This window comes from Poecilia mexicana, unplaced genomic scaffold (genome assembly GCF_051168715.1).
Source record: "Poecilia mexicana isolate PSO_F unplaced genomic scaffold, ASM5116871v1 scaffold_4, whole genome shotgun sequence".
Lineage (NCBI taxonomy): Eukaryota > Metazoa > Chordata > Actinopteri > Cyprinodontiformes > Poeciliidae > Poecilia > Poecilia mexicana.
In genome coordinates, this window is record NW_028263373.1 from 7,393,067 (window position 1) to 7,408,026 (window position 14,960).

At 38.6% G+C, this 14,960-nt stretch overlaps 2 protein-coding genes across 2 annotated transcripts; both read right to left on the reverse strand.

The window, feature by feature from the left end:
• Positions 1-16: 16 nt before the first annotated feature.
• LOC106920651 (cytochrome P450 2J6-like) lies at positions 17-6,174 on the reverse strand. Its single transcript, XM_088004874.1, has 8 exons — positions 5,844-6,174; positions 2,835-3,000; positions 2,595-2,747; positions 2,168-2,505; positions 1,933-2,068; positions 1,232-1,419; positions 1,008-1,149; positions 17-737 (listed from the first exon to the last, which is right to left on the reverse strand). The coding sequence occupies exons 1-8, from the start codon at positions 6,033-6,035 to the stop codon at positions 562-564; spliced, it is 1,491 nt and encodes a 496-aa protein (XP_087861000.1). The 5' UTR covers positions 6,036-6,174; the 3' UTR covers positions 17-561.
• Positions 6,175-7,889: 1,715 nt separating this feature from the next.
• LOC106908420 (cytochrome P450 2J6-like) lies at positions 7,890-13,588 on the reverse strand. Its single transcript, XM_014974500.2, has 9 exons — positions 13,267-13,588; positions 11,207-11,372; positions 10,964-11,116; positions 10,722-10,882; positions 10,460-10,636; positions 10,225-10,360; positions 9,192-9,379; positions 8,968-9,109; positions 7,890-8,464 (listed from the first exon to the last, which is right to left on the reverse strand). The coding sequence occupies exons 1-9, from the start codon at positions 13,456-13,458 to the stop codon at positions 8,289-8,291; spliced, it is 1,491 nt and encodes a 496-aa protein (XP_014829986.2). The 5' UTR covers positions 13,459-13,588; the 3' UTR covers positions 7,890-8,288.
• Positions 13,589-14,960: the final 1,372 nt, after the last annotated feature.

Consider the following 14,960-nt stretch of genomic DNA (forward strand, 5'->3'; position numbering starts at 1 on the left):
CAGCTGCGGAAACATCTTAACATTATCTGGAAACTTCTTTAATGGAAAAACACATCTTGCAGAAATACAAAAACACAGCAGATATAATCAGTAAATAAATGGTAAAAAGTATCAGTTCCATCAAAGACGAAATAAGGCTAAAAACTTAATTTTCTATTACAGCATCATAATTGTTGCATAGTCATTTGCTGTGCTCTCCTAATACAGCCAAAACAAAGTTTGCTATAAAATAATTCCTCAACAATACAGCTTATCCATTCAGTCTGTGGATAAATATACAAATTTCTGTATTTGGTATGTTGCTTTTACTCTGTTCAATAAAACGGAGGATGCAAACATTTCGCAAACAATTTTTTCAGTTTCAGATTTATTTTTAGGGAGACACTGTTGTTTAAGACAAATTCTTGCTCTCTCCTATTTGGAGTCAGGGCAAAGTATAATGTCGTTAATGGTGATTAATTCAAACCTCACTCAACATGTTTTCTTAACAAGCAGATATGCCAGAATCATTATGGTCAGTCCTCTGATGAGCAGAAACCAGGTCTGGTGAAAGTCCTCAGCTCAGCGGACCTTCGCAGACACCTTGTAGGGATGAGGCACTCGTGTCGTTCCAGTGATTCCTTCAGTGCTCAGCTCAATTCCATCAGGAACAGAGAAAGTGAACTTCTGCAGTAAGCCAACAAAGAACAGGAACAGCTCCATCTTAGCGAGGCCTTCACCAAGACACACACGTTTCCCTGCAGGGCAAACAAAGACACACACCATGTTTTTAATGTGAAGACAGAGATATTAATTCAAAATGTTATTCTTGAAAAACCTAGGTGGAGCACTAAAAAATTTTCATCAAAGGTTTTAAAAACGTTCCTTTAGCTTAGTCAGACCCGTCCCATGCAACCAAACCATGCTGGTTTGACATTGGTCGACATTGGTTACATGACATAGTCGGCACGGCATTTTGGTCATGCTAACAACTCAGTGACATGGTCATAAATATCAGAGTACTGTACCTGCAGAAAATGGTAGGAATGCTTCTCTCTTCACAAACTTCCCATTGGCATCCAGGAAGTGTCCGGGGTTGAAGGTGTCTGGAGTTTCCCATTCAGATTTGTCAAACAGTACAGATGTCAGCATGGGCATTAAAGGTGTGCCCTGAAATATCCAAAGTATCAGTCAGTCATTGATGAGAAAACACTTTTTAATACATTAACCATTTACTGTTCAGTAAATTTACCTTTGGTATGAAGTAGCCACCCAGAGTTGTGTCCTTGACGGCGACCCTGAATCCATTCAGAGGAACAATGTTTCCCATCCTCTGGATCTCATGGATCACAGCATCAGTGTACGGCAGGTTCTGTCTGTCGGCCATGGAGGGTTGGCGACTCTGTCCGATCACCCTGTCAATCTCTGCCTGGACTTTCTCTGTGAAAGGATTTAAATATGAGGAATTAGGCTCAGATTTCCTTTCTCTATTTAAAACAAGGCACGTGTTTTACTTTGATTCATATCATGGAGAGAGTAGACACAGCTGAACTCTCTGCTGAACCTTTTGACTTTGGAAAATAAATGTTTCAGCATCTTTCCATCACACTTGAAATGCATGTTGTATTCAGTGGTGCAGCTCTTCTGACCAGCGTAAAATGGTCAATTTTTAAGTTACTGAACTACTAAAAAACAGTTAATACTTCTCGACAACATCATATCTAACTTCTCTGGTGTGTATCCTGGTCTTTTTCATTAGAACAAAGTTCTTATGGACCTCTAAAAAGGTCTTATTACCCTACTCCAGGACATCTACGGTCCTGCTGTTTGCAGACTGTGTGGGTCTAACACACTATGTCCCTAAGGTTTGTGGTCACAATGTGGTCACACCTTGAATCTGAGACATTCAAGGTGTGTTGTTACTTTTGAAAGGCGCTGTACAAAGTCACTCACCTTGAACTTCAGGGTATTTTGTTAGGTAAAGCAAAGCCCAAAGCAACGTGGTGGCTGTTGTTTCTGTTCCTGCCACCAAGAGGTCAAAAGCGCAGAAAGCCAGATTGCCCTCTGTGAAGCCCAGGGAGTCTTTGTGCTGCACCAACATAAAAACACAGGTTGGTTAATGATTCACAGCTGGACAGAAATCATTTTGATTAAGGGGAAGCAGCTTCAGTGGTGGTGGTCTACGTACGTTCTCCATTTCAATGAGGAAAGTGTCGATGTAGTCTCTGGGGTTGCTGGGATCCAGATCCTTCTTGTGCTTTTGTATTTCCTCAAGAAGCATGTCTTTTACTGCGTTATAATTGCTAAAGATTTTGTTGTGAGGACCTGGCAGGTATTTCATCACTTGAGGAAATGCGTCATAAAGCTGACCCCATATGCTTCCTTCCAGCTGAACACCTTCAGACATGCACTTTAGCATCATCTGAAACTCGTGGTCACTGTAGTCAAATCTCTTTCCCATGACAAGTTGGCAAACAATGTTGGAGACGGCATTGTTAAAGAGGCCTGCTGGGCTGAAAGGTTTACCTGAAGAAGAGTTTTGAAGAATATATATAAAAAAACAACACTTGCACATTAATATCAGTAAAGAGCCATTTACATTGCATCTATCCTACCTTTCTCACTCTCTATTTCCTCCTGCAGGTGTCGGATCTCCTCACAGATGCTGAGCTCCAGTGTGTTTTTGCCCAGGCCAAATGTGCGTAAAGTAGATAAAGCAAAACGTCTCTGTTTCTTCCATATCTCTCCATTGCTTGCAAAAAGACCACCTATATATAAGTCCACAAAGTTGTAAACATTAGCCCTTCGATTTATATACTGTATTGTGCACTGAGAAATAGAAACTGATTTCACACCTGAGGGCTCAGTGTAAAACTTGTCAAAGACTGCATTTTGTGGCCGATCCACAAAGTTCTCAGCTTGTGTCACGATGGCCTCTTTCACCATCTTGTGGCCGCTCACAATCACCATGGACTGCCGGCCGAGGCGAAAGCTGAAGACATTCCCGTAGATGTCAGCCAACTGTGGACGGAAAATGAACGTATTAAAACTGCAGAATTTTATTTTATTAATTTTTTTTTACAGTTCAACCACATGGCGTCACAAACTGCGTGCATATAGAGCTTCCTACAAAGTTTTAACATTCGCTTTTTCCAAATAAACTGTTTGAGTTTCCTTTAGTTTAGCGGTTCTCAAAGTGGGCGGTACCGCCCCCCAGGGGGCGTTCAGAGGACGGCAGGGGGCGCTGGCGGACATCTTTACAAAAGGGGGGCGCTGGGATGCCTTTGGGGGGCGTTTGGTCGAAGGTAAACTTTACACCTTAAATGCACAACAATGCCAGTTTAGACTTTGAGCAACTTGGTAAAACTGTATTGTTTTAAATCAACTGTATTAAATCATGCTTGGCTGCAACTGTATTGATGGCAGCTCTTCTTCTATTCAGTGTTTGTTAGCTTCTGTTAGCTTCTTGGCGCAGCTCCGTTCTCCTGCTACTGGTAGCTAAAATCACGATACCCTCACTTTGTATCCCTCTGAAAAATGAACCCATTTAAATAAAGAAATCCCTCCATGCGTGATACCACGATTGAGGGCGTTCATTTTATAGCGTAAACAACGGTGCTGTAAGTGGTCCGGTATGAAACGGGGGTGATAGAACAACACGGCACTTTTAAATTTCAATAATCAGAATGCAGAAATTATTTCCGTTGTTTAAAAGGTTTATGTCAGTCTGGCGGTCCCCCCGCCCTGCACCTTAGGGGCTTAAAAATCAAAACAAAACAAAAAACGACGCGCACATCGCGCAAAACTCTGAAACAGGAGAAGCGGGACATAAAACGGAGCGACGAACTAGATGTGAATTATGGCATTAAAAACAGTGAATCCGACGCTGAACAGTGAAAAATCAACACATGACGAGAAATATGACGATTAGGCGGCACAGCAGGTGATGAGTGAAGATTACTGATGGTCAATAAACGATAAAATAAATCTAGCAACAGGAAAGAAACTAAAGTGGACGTAGCAATAAACCAAGAGAGGATAATACTAGTCAGATGAAAATGGAAATGAATGAAGAACAAAATGCAAGAATAAACTAAGAAAAAACTAAAGTAAATACAGAGGAATAAACTGGTATGGCAAGACCTTTCGAGCAATAATTAATACAGAGGACTGTATGGCAAGAATAAACAGACACTATTTCCAGATAAAAGGTAAAATAATATTGTTGAAGTGCCATGGGTTTGTTGAGACCACATCTAATACTGAGAATAAATATATCTTACAGACCATAACAGTAAAGAACTTATCACTTATTTATGTTTTTAATTAGATTTGATATATTTATTTATTCAATATTATTTTTCATGTTAATGTCATGAGGCTGATGACTGCATGATACTTTCAATTTGACTCATTAGGACTTGATTAAGAACCAGATTTGTTCTTTGTAATTTCTGTCCAACTATTAATCTATAAATCAATAGACAGGTCTATGTTTCCATCTCATATTTGTATGGCATTAAAAGGAACGGTAACACTTTATTTGAAGGGGGTTGAATAAGACTGTCATGACACCGTCATAAACATAACATAACACCTGCCATGCACATGAATAAGCCTTCATGAATATTTATGACTGTTGTCATAAAGCGTCATTCGGTAAATTATGACACTTTTAATACAAAGTTGACATTATTCAAAATGTCTTTGTTATGACAACTTGACATTAACCAAGAAATCATTACTGATATAAATTTGTTATAAAATAATTACTGATTTCACTTTAAAAATTAGGTAACTTTAAGTTATTAAAGGTAAAGGTTAAACAATAATGATTTCTTGGTTAATGTCAAGTTGTCATAACAAAGACATTTTGAATAATGTCAACTTTGTATTAAAAGTGTCATAATTTACCGAATGACACTTTATGACAACAGTCATAAATATTCATGAAGGCTTATTCATGTGCATGACAGGTGTTATGTTATGTTTATGACAGTGTCATGACAGTCTTATTCACCCCCATTCAAATAAAGTGTTACCAAAGGAACTTTTGTTTTTCCACTGAAAACTCTGGTTTGCACAATAAATGCCATGTGGGTGAAGTTTTATAGATGATACTCTGATGTCCCATTCTCCTGAAGGCAGCACATAGCTGCACCACCAGAAACTCACAGAAACACTGAGGAGAAGAGCTATGATTAATGTAGTTACGGTTCTATCCATGTTTTAATGTTGCAGAGCTCAGTCGTTTTGCAAATAGTTCAAAGTTTAAACTGGCATGTTGTTGATCATTTTGTGCAAGATTTAACAACTAGAAAATGGCACAAAATAAGAATATTTTTTCTACTCTGATTGGCTGCTGTTAGACCTACCGATTTTAAGTTGAATGTTCATTGCATTTTTTGTAAACACCTGCGAAAATAATTTCTATTCCCATGGCTTTTTTGTTCTCTGGGAAATTATTTTTGATAAATACAGAAACAAGCATAAAAATCAAAACATCAACAATAGTGATAGTAATATTAATGATAAAATAATGGTCAGTGCAAAGTAACCTGCAAATTCTTTGGTGGTGGGCAGTGAGGGACCTGGATAAGGGCTAGGGGGGCGCTGGCACAAAAAAGGTTGAGAAACACTGCTTTAGTTTCTGAATTTAACACTACATAAATGAAGGCAATCAGGCTGCTATAAATGATATCTTCCTATTTCTTTGCTTAATTTGTAATTACTGAAAGAATGCACAACTTCAGAAAACTTTTTCATATTAAAGCTCACAAGAATTTTTTATAAGCATGAGTTTGCCCTATTTTCAATCCTTTACGTTAAAATATCTTCATAAATTATGTCTTCGTAATCCATACCTTGGTGAAACAAACATGAGGATGTTTGGTGTCCAAACTTAAGATGTTCCCCACAAAGGGGAGAGCCTTCGGTCCTGGAGGAAAGTTTGCTGGTGTCCGGTTCCTAATGAAGTCGGCTATCAAAAGGAAGGAAAACATAAACAAAAGAATCCCCTTGACGTCCAAACTCAGGAAAACATCGTAGAGCCACATGGTTGGAGATCCAAACAGGCAGCAGCAGAAGAAATGTGTGTGCTGCTGTTTTTCCACCTGCTGTTTCTATACAGTCTGTGGAGAATTGACTGAAATATCTTGAGTTAAGCACGTTGGTGTCAGGGAACTGAAAAACATAATGTTCCTCTGGCTGCATATATGGAAAAATTGTTACATAACACACTGCAAACCACTCCTACCTGAACCATGAACCTAGCTTCAGTTGTGATGTAACCAGTGGTATTTGAACCCTCATGAGATTTGATTTAGCTAAAATCCTCAGTGAATTTCAATTCTGTCCTGAATTTTGGTTCTCCATTATAAAATATCTCAGAAAATCTAACATCTGACCTCAACTATCATAAGAAACTTGGGAGAAGTCAAAGCATGTGACCAACGTGTCTACAGAAACGGACACATTTCAATTTGTGCATGGAGAAATTGTCTCTGTGGTGACGTGTTTAAAAGTTAAACCAGATGTTAGCTGGCTTTTCTTGGATGGAAGGAAAGTCAGCCCTGATGATCCTTCCTGCAGACCAAATTGTTTGCTGCCATTTGGTGATGTTTCGTTTTGTGGACGAGACAAACCAAACGATAATGGATGTGGACTAGCCTGGCCATTGCCTTCCTATGCTTTTTTGCTTGATTCAAATCTTGTTTTAAAGCTCATCTAGGGCTTTCTCACATTGACTTGGATTTCAACTGGGTCAATCAGTGAACAGAAGAAACAATGTCAATTTTCTGCGGCGTTTTAGAATTGTTGTCCACCTGTAGGTATAGCAATGGACGTGAGTGGAGCCGAACCTGGTTTGCATTTTCAGTGACTTTAATCAAGGTGTCTTTTGTAACAACCATCTTGTGCAAAGCCAATACCTGCTGCTTTTCACCCTGTCAACTTTGCTGCAGTCTGCAAAAGGACTGCTCAGATTGTGTGTTCTTGAGTAGCAGCCAACTGGACAAAGTATATTGATAGCAAAAGGCACCGACCATATTTGCAGTGCATCGGCTTGTAAATGAGCTTAAATGAGGCGAACTAGTTTGACAACTTAAACTAGGCAAAAAGTACAGAAAATGGATGGATGGATAAAAAGATCAAAACAAAAAAAACCCTCCAACATCAAATAGACAAGTGAAACTAGCTACTAACTGCAGGTCTTTTTGAGTATTTTTTTAATCAACATTCTCAAAATAAATGATCGACAGTTATAGCAGAACCGATCAGGCTCATTCCAGTTGGATCAAGAACATCTGTGAACATCTGTTTACGCAGCTTGACTCTGATTTTCAAATGAATTCAGGGCTAGACGTAAAGTGGGTCATTTCTAATGAAGCTGAAGTTGGTTTCCGATTCCAGCTTCCGATTCGAGAAATGGTTAAAGGGTGATTCCACCTAATTTTTCACTACCTTCCGCATCTTTAATCGACTCTAGTTTAAAAACTACCACGGCTAGAGTCTTCAAAGCTGGACTGGATTATTCTCATCTAATAGCAGAATATCTAGAACCATGTTTCTGATTTGTGAAACTTCAATAAAGTTTGATTTCACCACTTTTTTGGATCTATGTCCTAGTATAACTGCTCCAGCTCCAAAACTATAACACCTACAGTCTTCAAACTTTGACTAGATCATTGTCAACTAATAGAATATTTATAACCATGTTTGTGATTTGTGAAACTTTTTTCTGATTTGTGAAACATTTCTCTCTCTTTTTTATTTGTTTTACCTTTTTCCACACAGAAATTATACCATGTCCAATTTATTTAAAAATTCCAAAGGGCAAAACACTATTACCTCCTGAAATCTTGGAGATATTTCTGTGTGAGTGACAAAGGAAAACCCTTCCTCTCCAGCAGTTCATACATTATAATTTATTATACAATAACGTTTTATATACTAATTATTTTTAGGACAATAGATATCCATTGGACTTTCTCTCAAAAGCATTCCCTTTATGTTATCAATAATATATTGTGTTTTACACACGCCTGGTACATGAACAATGTTTGCAATGCAAATAATAAAAAATTTTGGTTACTTTCAAAAAGCTTGCACATATTTTTTAAAGAGATTACATGTTGTTACATTGTTATTCGTTTAACTGTCATACATAGCTAAATTGTATAATCATAAGAAGCAGTAATAAGGCAGCAGTGAAAGATTGATGTCAAAGTTGTCTGCAAAACCATTATCGCCAGTCTTATTTTTTCTTTTTCTTTTTTTGAGTCAGACCAGGTCTGGTGAAAGTCCTCAGCTCAGCGGACCTTCGCAGACACCTTGTAGGGATGAGGCACTCGTGTCGTTCCAGTGATTCCTTCAGTGCTCAGCTCAACTCCGTCAGGAACAGAGAAAGTGAACATTTGCAGTAAGCCAACAAAGAACAGGAACAGCTCCATCTTAGCGAGGCTTTCACCAAGACACACACGTTTCCCTGCAGGGCAAACAAAGACACACCATGTTTTTAATGTGAAGACAGAGATATTTGTTCAAAATGTCATAAACTCAGCACTAAATAGTTTTGATTAAAGATTTTATGCGTTTTCCAGGCTCATAGTGCCATTGTGAAGTACAATCAAGTAACTATGTTACCTTCAGTTGTTATAAAAAATACCATAAGTATAAAATATCACTTTTGAATTTGAAGTCATAATTTCATGCCTTGACATTGGACCTCTATTTCTTTAAGAAAGTTCTTCTTTCCAAACCTTCGCCGTCAGGAAGTCATCACAACAGTTTCCTCTATTAACCCTTTAACAACCTTTTCACCAGCATTTCAATGTGAGGTAGCTCCAATGATAAGCTTTGAATGTGATTACTCAAGACAGCCATATCTTCCTTGTTGCCAGTTCTCTATGCCGGCTATCTTTGTGGAGAGCATGTCTGATAGCTGTCAAAAGATTCTCCACCCTTAAACTTGAAGCACATGTGCTGTACCTGCAGAGAACGGGAGGAATGCTTCTCTCTTCACAAACTTCCCATTGCTATCCAGGAAGTGTCCGGGGTTGAAGGTGTCTGGAGTTTCCCATTCAGATTTGTCAAACAGTACAGATGTCAGCATGGGCATCACAGATGTTCCCTGAAAAATCCAAAGTATAACACAAACATTGATGAGAAAACACTTTTTAATACATGAACTGTTTACTGTTCAGTAAATTTACCTTTGGAATGAAGTAGCCACCCAGAGTTGTATCCTTGGCAGCGACCCTGAGTGCATTCAGAGGAACAATGTTTCCCATCCTCTGGATCTCATGGATCACAGCATCAGTGTACGGCAGGTTCTGTCTGTCGGCCATGGAGGGTTGGCGACTCTGTCCGATCACCCTGTCAATCTCTGCCTGGACTTTTTCTGTGAAAGGATTTAAATATGAGGAATTAGGCTCAGATTTCCTTTCTCTATTTAAAACAAGGCACGAGTTTTACTTTGATTCATATCATGGAGACAGTAGACACAGCTGAGCTCTCTGTTGAACCTTTTAACTTTGGAAAGTAACATTTTCAGTACCTTTCCATTACACTTGACTTGCAGATCTTCCCTGATGGTGCAGCTCTTTGACCAGTGTGCAATCGGTACAATTTGAGATTTTTAAGTTGCTGAACTTAATTCATCATTTTAAGTGAAAATGTTTAAATTATATTTAGCTGCTTTTTTTTATCCAAGGTAGTGTCAAAAAAAAACAAACTATTAATACATTTTCATTTTTGTTCAGGAAAAGTTTAAGTTGTCATAAGGCCTTCCTACAGTCATAAGTGGATCATTTACGCCACTTAAACTTTTTCACATTGGTGTCAAATTACAGGCACTTATTTTACTGTCTTAATTGATTTTGTGTAATAGACTAAGAAAAAGTAGAGCATAATTGTTAAAAGTAAAGAAAAATTATGCATGGTTTCATCATTGTTTATAAACCAAAAATAAAAAAGTTTAGCATCTGTTTGCATTCATACCAAATTAGTCAGGATACCTTATTCTGCGAGTGCAGGTTAGTAAATATATCAACTAAAATCTCTTATCATTGTTTTATTAAAACTGGACATCTGAAGGTAATTTTTTGACTTTTTCAGTAATGCAGGGTGTGTGACTGTGTGGGTCTAACACGTTATGTCCTTAAGGTTTGTGGTCACAATGCAACAAAATGTGAGACATTCAAGGTGTGTTGTTACTTTTGAAAGGCGCTGTACAAAGTCACTCACCTTGAACTTCAGGGTATTTTGTTAGGTAAAGCAAAGCCCAAAGCAACGTGGTGGCTGTTGTTTCTGTTCCTGCAATGAAGAGGTCAAAAGCGCAGAAAGCCAGATTGCCCTCTGTGAAGCCCAGGGAGTCTTTGTGCTGCACCAACATAAAAACGCAGGTTGGTTAATGATTCACAGCTGGACAGAAACCATTTTGATTAAGGGGAAGCAGCTTCAGTGGTGGTGGTCTACGTACGTTCTCCATTTCAATGAGGAAAGTGTCGATGTAGTCTCTGGGGTTGCTGGGATCCAGATCCTTCTTGTGCTTTTGTATTTCCTCAAGAAGCATGTCTTTTACTGCGTTATAATTGCTAAAGATTTTGTTGTGAGGACCTGGCAGGTATTTCATCACTTGAGGAAATGCGTCATAAAGCTGTTTGTATTGACAGAAATAATAAAACGACATGATAAAAATCTCACCTGTCAGAATAAGTGATTCATTCAGTTAGCTGGCTTACCTGACCCCATATGCTTCCTTCCAGCATAAGCCCTTCGGACATGCACTCTAGCATCGTCTGAAACTCGTGGTCACTATAGTCAAATCTCTTTCCCATGACAAGTTGGCAAATAATGTTGGAGACGGCATTGTTAAAGAGGCCTGCTGGGCTGAAAGGTTTACCTGTATTTTAAGAGTATGTATTAAAAAAAAGCCTTGCACATTGATATCAGTAAAGAGCCATTTACATTGCATCTATCCTACCTTTCTCACTCTCTATTTCCTCCTGCAGGTGTCGGATCTCCTCACAGATGCTGAGCTCCAGTGTGTTTTTGCCCAGGCCAAAGGTGCGTAAAGTAGATAAAGCAAAACGTCTCTGTTTCTTCCATATCTCTCCATTGCTTAAAAAAATACCACCTAGATACAAGTCCACAAATATTTAAACATTAGCCCTTCATGCTCACAGTTTATATATTGTGCACCGAGAAATAGAAACTGATTTCACACCTGAGGGCTCAGTGTAAAACCTGTCAGAGATTGCATTAAACGGCCGATCCACAAAGTTCTCGGCTTGTGCCACGATGGCCTCTTTCACCATCTTGTGGCCGCTCACAATCACCACGGGCTGCCGGCCGAGGCGAAAGCTGAAGACATTCCCGTAGATGTCAGCCAACTGTGGAAAAATGGAAACAAATAAGGCTACAGGTGAAAGTGCAGCAGGCAGAGATACTGTATAAAACGGTTTACCAATATATGCTTGTGCACTTACAGTTCAGCCAGATGGTGTCACCATCTACGTGTTTTCATTAAAATCACGTCCTGCAGTTAACGTCTTTAAATTAAAACCGACATTTGATTTTGCTTTTCGAGACTTTGCTGTAGATCCTGAATGTAATACTGAGTGACGAATTTAATCTGCACCATCGCTTTATGTAACGCTGCAATATGAATTTTAATGAAATAAAATAGGGGTTTTAAAATGCAAGAAAATAATAGAACCGCAATATGTAATAGTTGATGCAATCTCTCTGTCTCCCTCTATTCCTCTCACAGTTCTTCAACACATTTTGAATCGGTTAATGCCGAAGCTTCTGGCTAGAAAGGAAAAAAGATGACCAAAAGATCACCAATTATTGACCAAAATTTAAAATTAAATACCTATAGCATCTAAAACGTAGTATCAAAAGTACAATTAGGATGAACCCAAACAGTTTGTGATTGTTTAGTACATAAAGCACCAAATTATTGTCATTTAAAAAAAATGCTCCACCTTCCCATTTTGTAATAATTGGCACAAACAGGGGCGCTGCCAGGAATCTTGGGCCCCCTGAAAAAAATATTTAATTGCCCCCCTCCTCCCACGCAGCTGCTGTTACAATTTCCTGAGTCTATCTGACCCATCAAAAGCGTCACAATTTCAAAGGCTTGCAACTGCCTTACTTTCTTTGGTCCAATACTGAGTACTGAGTAGTATTTACTGCTCATGAATTTTACATGCAAGAGTAAAATTCAGCATGGATATAGTCTGCATAAAGCATGCAAGTAGGTTGCTTAATTTTTTTCTATTAGTTTTAGATTACTGAAATGTCTCCCCATGAGCAACAGTCATAGGCAACATGCAAAACATACAAGAAGCAATCCAGATTTCTCAAAAAATGCTACGTAGTTGCATTTTATTCAAGCTGCAGTACATAACTTTAATAAAAAGTATGTTTTCTCCATATTTGTTAAAGCCGTCACTATGTTGTAGCAGTTTGTTATGAGACAGATAATCTGTGAAAACAATCAATCTCCTCTATCTCCTTCCTGGACTACTATTGCTAGCTAAAGTAATGCAACGTTCTGACCAAAACAATCAATCAGAACCAGGAGGAGGGTCTTAGCGCAGTCAATCAACTTTAACAACTTATTGTTACAGGAAAATCCTTTATCTGCTGTCATTTGTAGCAATGCTTAGTAGACAAAGCATTTGCAACAGGCTATGCTAGCTGCAGAATAGCACAGAGAGAGGGGGAGGAAGGATGATCATTTCATGCAGTAGAAGGGGGGTTCATAGTAAATATGGATGTGTGTTTTGTGGTCTGGGAGTGGGAACATTACATTTTTACTGCTAAAGACAATCTTTGAAAATACAATATGCTTAATTTTGTAATTGACAGGGCCCCATTTTTTATTCTATGAACAAATAAAAAAATCAATTGTGAAGGGCCCCCTGTTGGTCAGGGATCCTAAAATTGTCATCACTTTCCCCCCCTATACCACGCTCCTGCAAAATGTATTAATGATACAAGTGCAGGAAGTATTGCAAAACTATTTTATTACATTTTGCATTGGTTATTGCATAATGTGGTTGTAAAATATTTTGAGGCCAGATTTTGCGAGATTCGTACAGATGTTATCACAAGACCCGTCTACTACAAATTAAAATCGGTTCCTATTTCTTAGCTGAAATTATCATTTCTGAAAATATGCTTGCATTTCACAGGAAATCTCTACAGGCATATTTATCTTATTTTCAAGTCTTAGGGTTAAAATATCTTAATAAATTATGTCTTCATAATTCATACCTTGCTGAAATAAACATGAGGGTATTTGGTGTCCAAACTTAAGATGTTCCCCACAAAGGGGAGAGCCTTCGGTCCTGGAGGAAAGTTTGCTGGTGTCCGGTTCCTAATGAAGTCGGCTATCAAAAGGAAGGAAAACATAAACAAAAGAATCCCCTTGACGTCCAAACTCAGGAAAACATCATAGAACCACATGGTTGGAGATCCAAACAGGCGGCAGAAGAAGATATGCAATCTGGGTTTTCCACCCGCTGTTTCTATGCAGTCTGTGGAGAATTGACTGAGATATCTCGACTGAAGCAAGTCAGTGCTTGTCTGACAACAGAAACATGAGTTTCAGTATAAATAGGAGTTACATAATACTCTGTAGACCACCCCCAGCTGCCTCTCCATGAACCTCCATTGTACAAGTGTGATGTAACCAGCTGTAATCTATCTCTCATGGGATTTCAGGGCGTGTCTGCAATTGTGGTAAAATCCTTTGTGAATTTGAATTCGTTCAAGACTTTTGGGGAAATGCGGGAGGCTGTTAAGAGTTAAAATGAAACCTATAATGTACTGGCAACCAGTGTAAAGAAGCTAAAATAGGGGAAATGTGGTCAAATTTTTGTGTACTTGTTAAATGACGTGCAGCAGCATTTTGTACCCTCTGAAGCTGTGAAATATATAAATAACTCACTCCTATATAAAGTGCATTACAGTAATCCAGCCATGTGGTCACAACTGCGTGGATCACTCTTTCGAAGTGCTGTCTGGGAGAATAGGTTTTACTTTGACTTGCTGCTTTAAGTGGAAAAAGCTGGATTTTACAGCGGCTCTAATGTGTGCTTCCAGCTTAAGACCAGCATCCGTCTTAACCCCTAAATTTGTAATAACTAGCTTGACATACTGAGCCAAGGAGCAAAGATTGGTCAGGGAATCTACAGTGGATCTGCCAAAAACCACTACCTCCGTCTTATCTTCATTAAGTTTCAAGAAATTTAGGGCCACCCAGGCCTTCAAATCTTACAGACATTAAAACAGAGACCGAAGAGAAGTGGAGTTCTTTAGTAGTAAATATATCTGAGTGTCATCTGCATAACAATGAAAAATAATCCCATATATTCCAAAAATAGAGCCAATAGGAAGGAACAAAAAAAGAAGAGGGCCTAGAACTGAGCCCTGTGGGACGCCATGACAGCGAAGCAGAGGGAGACCTATAGGCATCAAGACAGACACATAAAGTACGCTCAGCCAAATAAGATTCAAACCAATCCAGAACTATGTGACCGATGCCCACCCACTGCTCCAAACGAGAAAGTAAAATGTCATGATCAAATATATCAAAAGTAAGCAGCTGATAAATCCAACAGCACCAAGACAGCACAGTCACCAGAATTAGTTGCTAAAAGTATATAATTAAAAACTTTTAAAAGAGCTGACTAGGTGCCATGAAATGGTTTAAAAACAGACTGAAAAACCTCTAAAATATTATGTTCATTAAGATAATCCATTCGCTGATTATAGACTACCTTCTCAAGAATTTTTGAAATAAAAGGCAGTTTAAAGATAGGTCTATAATTTGCCAGAACAGTAGGATCCAAGGTTGGTTTAAGTAGAGTTACATGTTTCAGAGTTTCAGGAACAACACCTGAGGACAAGTTGCTATTTACAAGAGCAAGGACAGAAGGACCTATAGTAGGAAAAACATCTTTAAA

What these genes read in the sequence shown, in the direction of transcription:
- LOC106908420 (XM_014974500.2), bottom strand. Translation starts at nt 13,458, where the DNA reads ATGTGGTTCTATGATGTTTTCCTGAGTTTGGACGTCAAGGGGATTCTT. An exon ending in CTCATGTTTATTTCAGCAAG is followed by an intron (nt 11,373 to 13,266) that starts GTATGAATTATG and finishes ATTTTTCCACAG; the next exon opens with TTGGCTGACATCTACGGGAA. An exon ending in ATTCCTCCCGTTCTCTGCAG is followed by an intron (nt 8,465 to 8,967) that starts GTACAGCACATG and finishes TTTGCCCTGCAG; the next exon opens with GGAAACGTGTGTGTCTTGGT.
- LOC106920651 (XM_088004874.1), bottom strand. Translation starts at nt 6,035, where the DNA reads ATGTGGCTCTACGATGTTTTCCTGAGTTTGGACGTCAAGGGGATTCTT. An exon ending in GTTTTACACTGAGCCCTCAG is followed by an intron (nt 2,748 to 2,834) that starts GTGTGAAATCAG and finishes ACTTATATATAG; the next exon opens with GTGGTCTTTTTGCAAGCAAT. An exon ending in GTGGCTACTTCATACCAAAG is followed by an intron (nt 1,150 to 1,231) that starts GTAAATTTACTG and finishes TGGATATTTCAG; the next exon opens with GGCACACCTTTAATGCCCAT.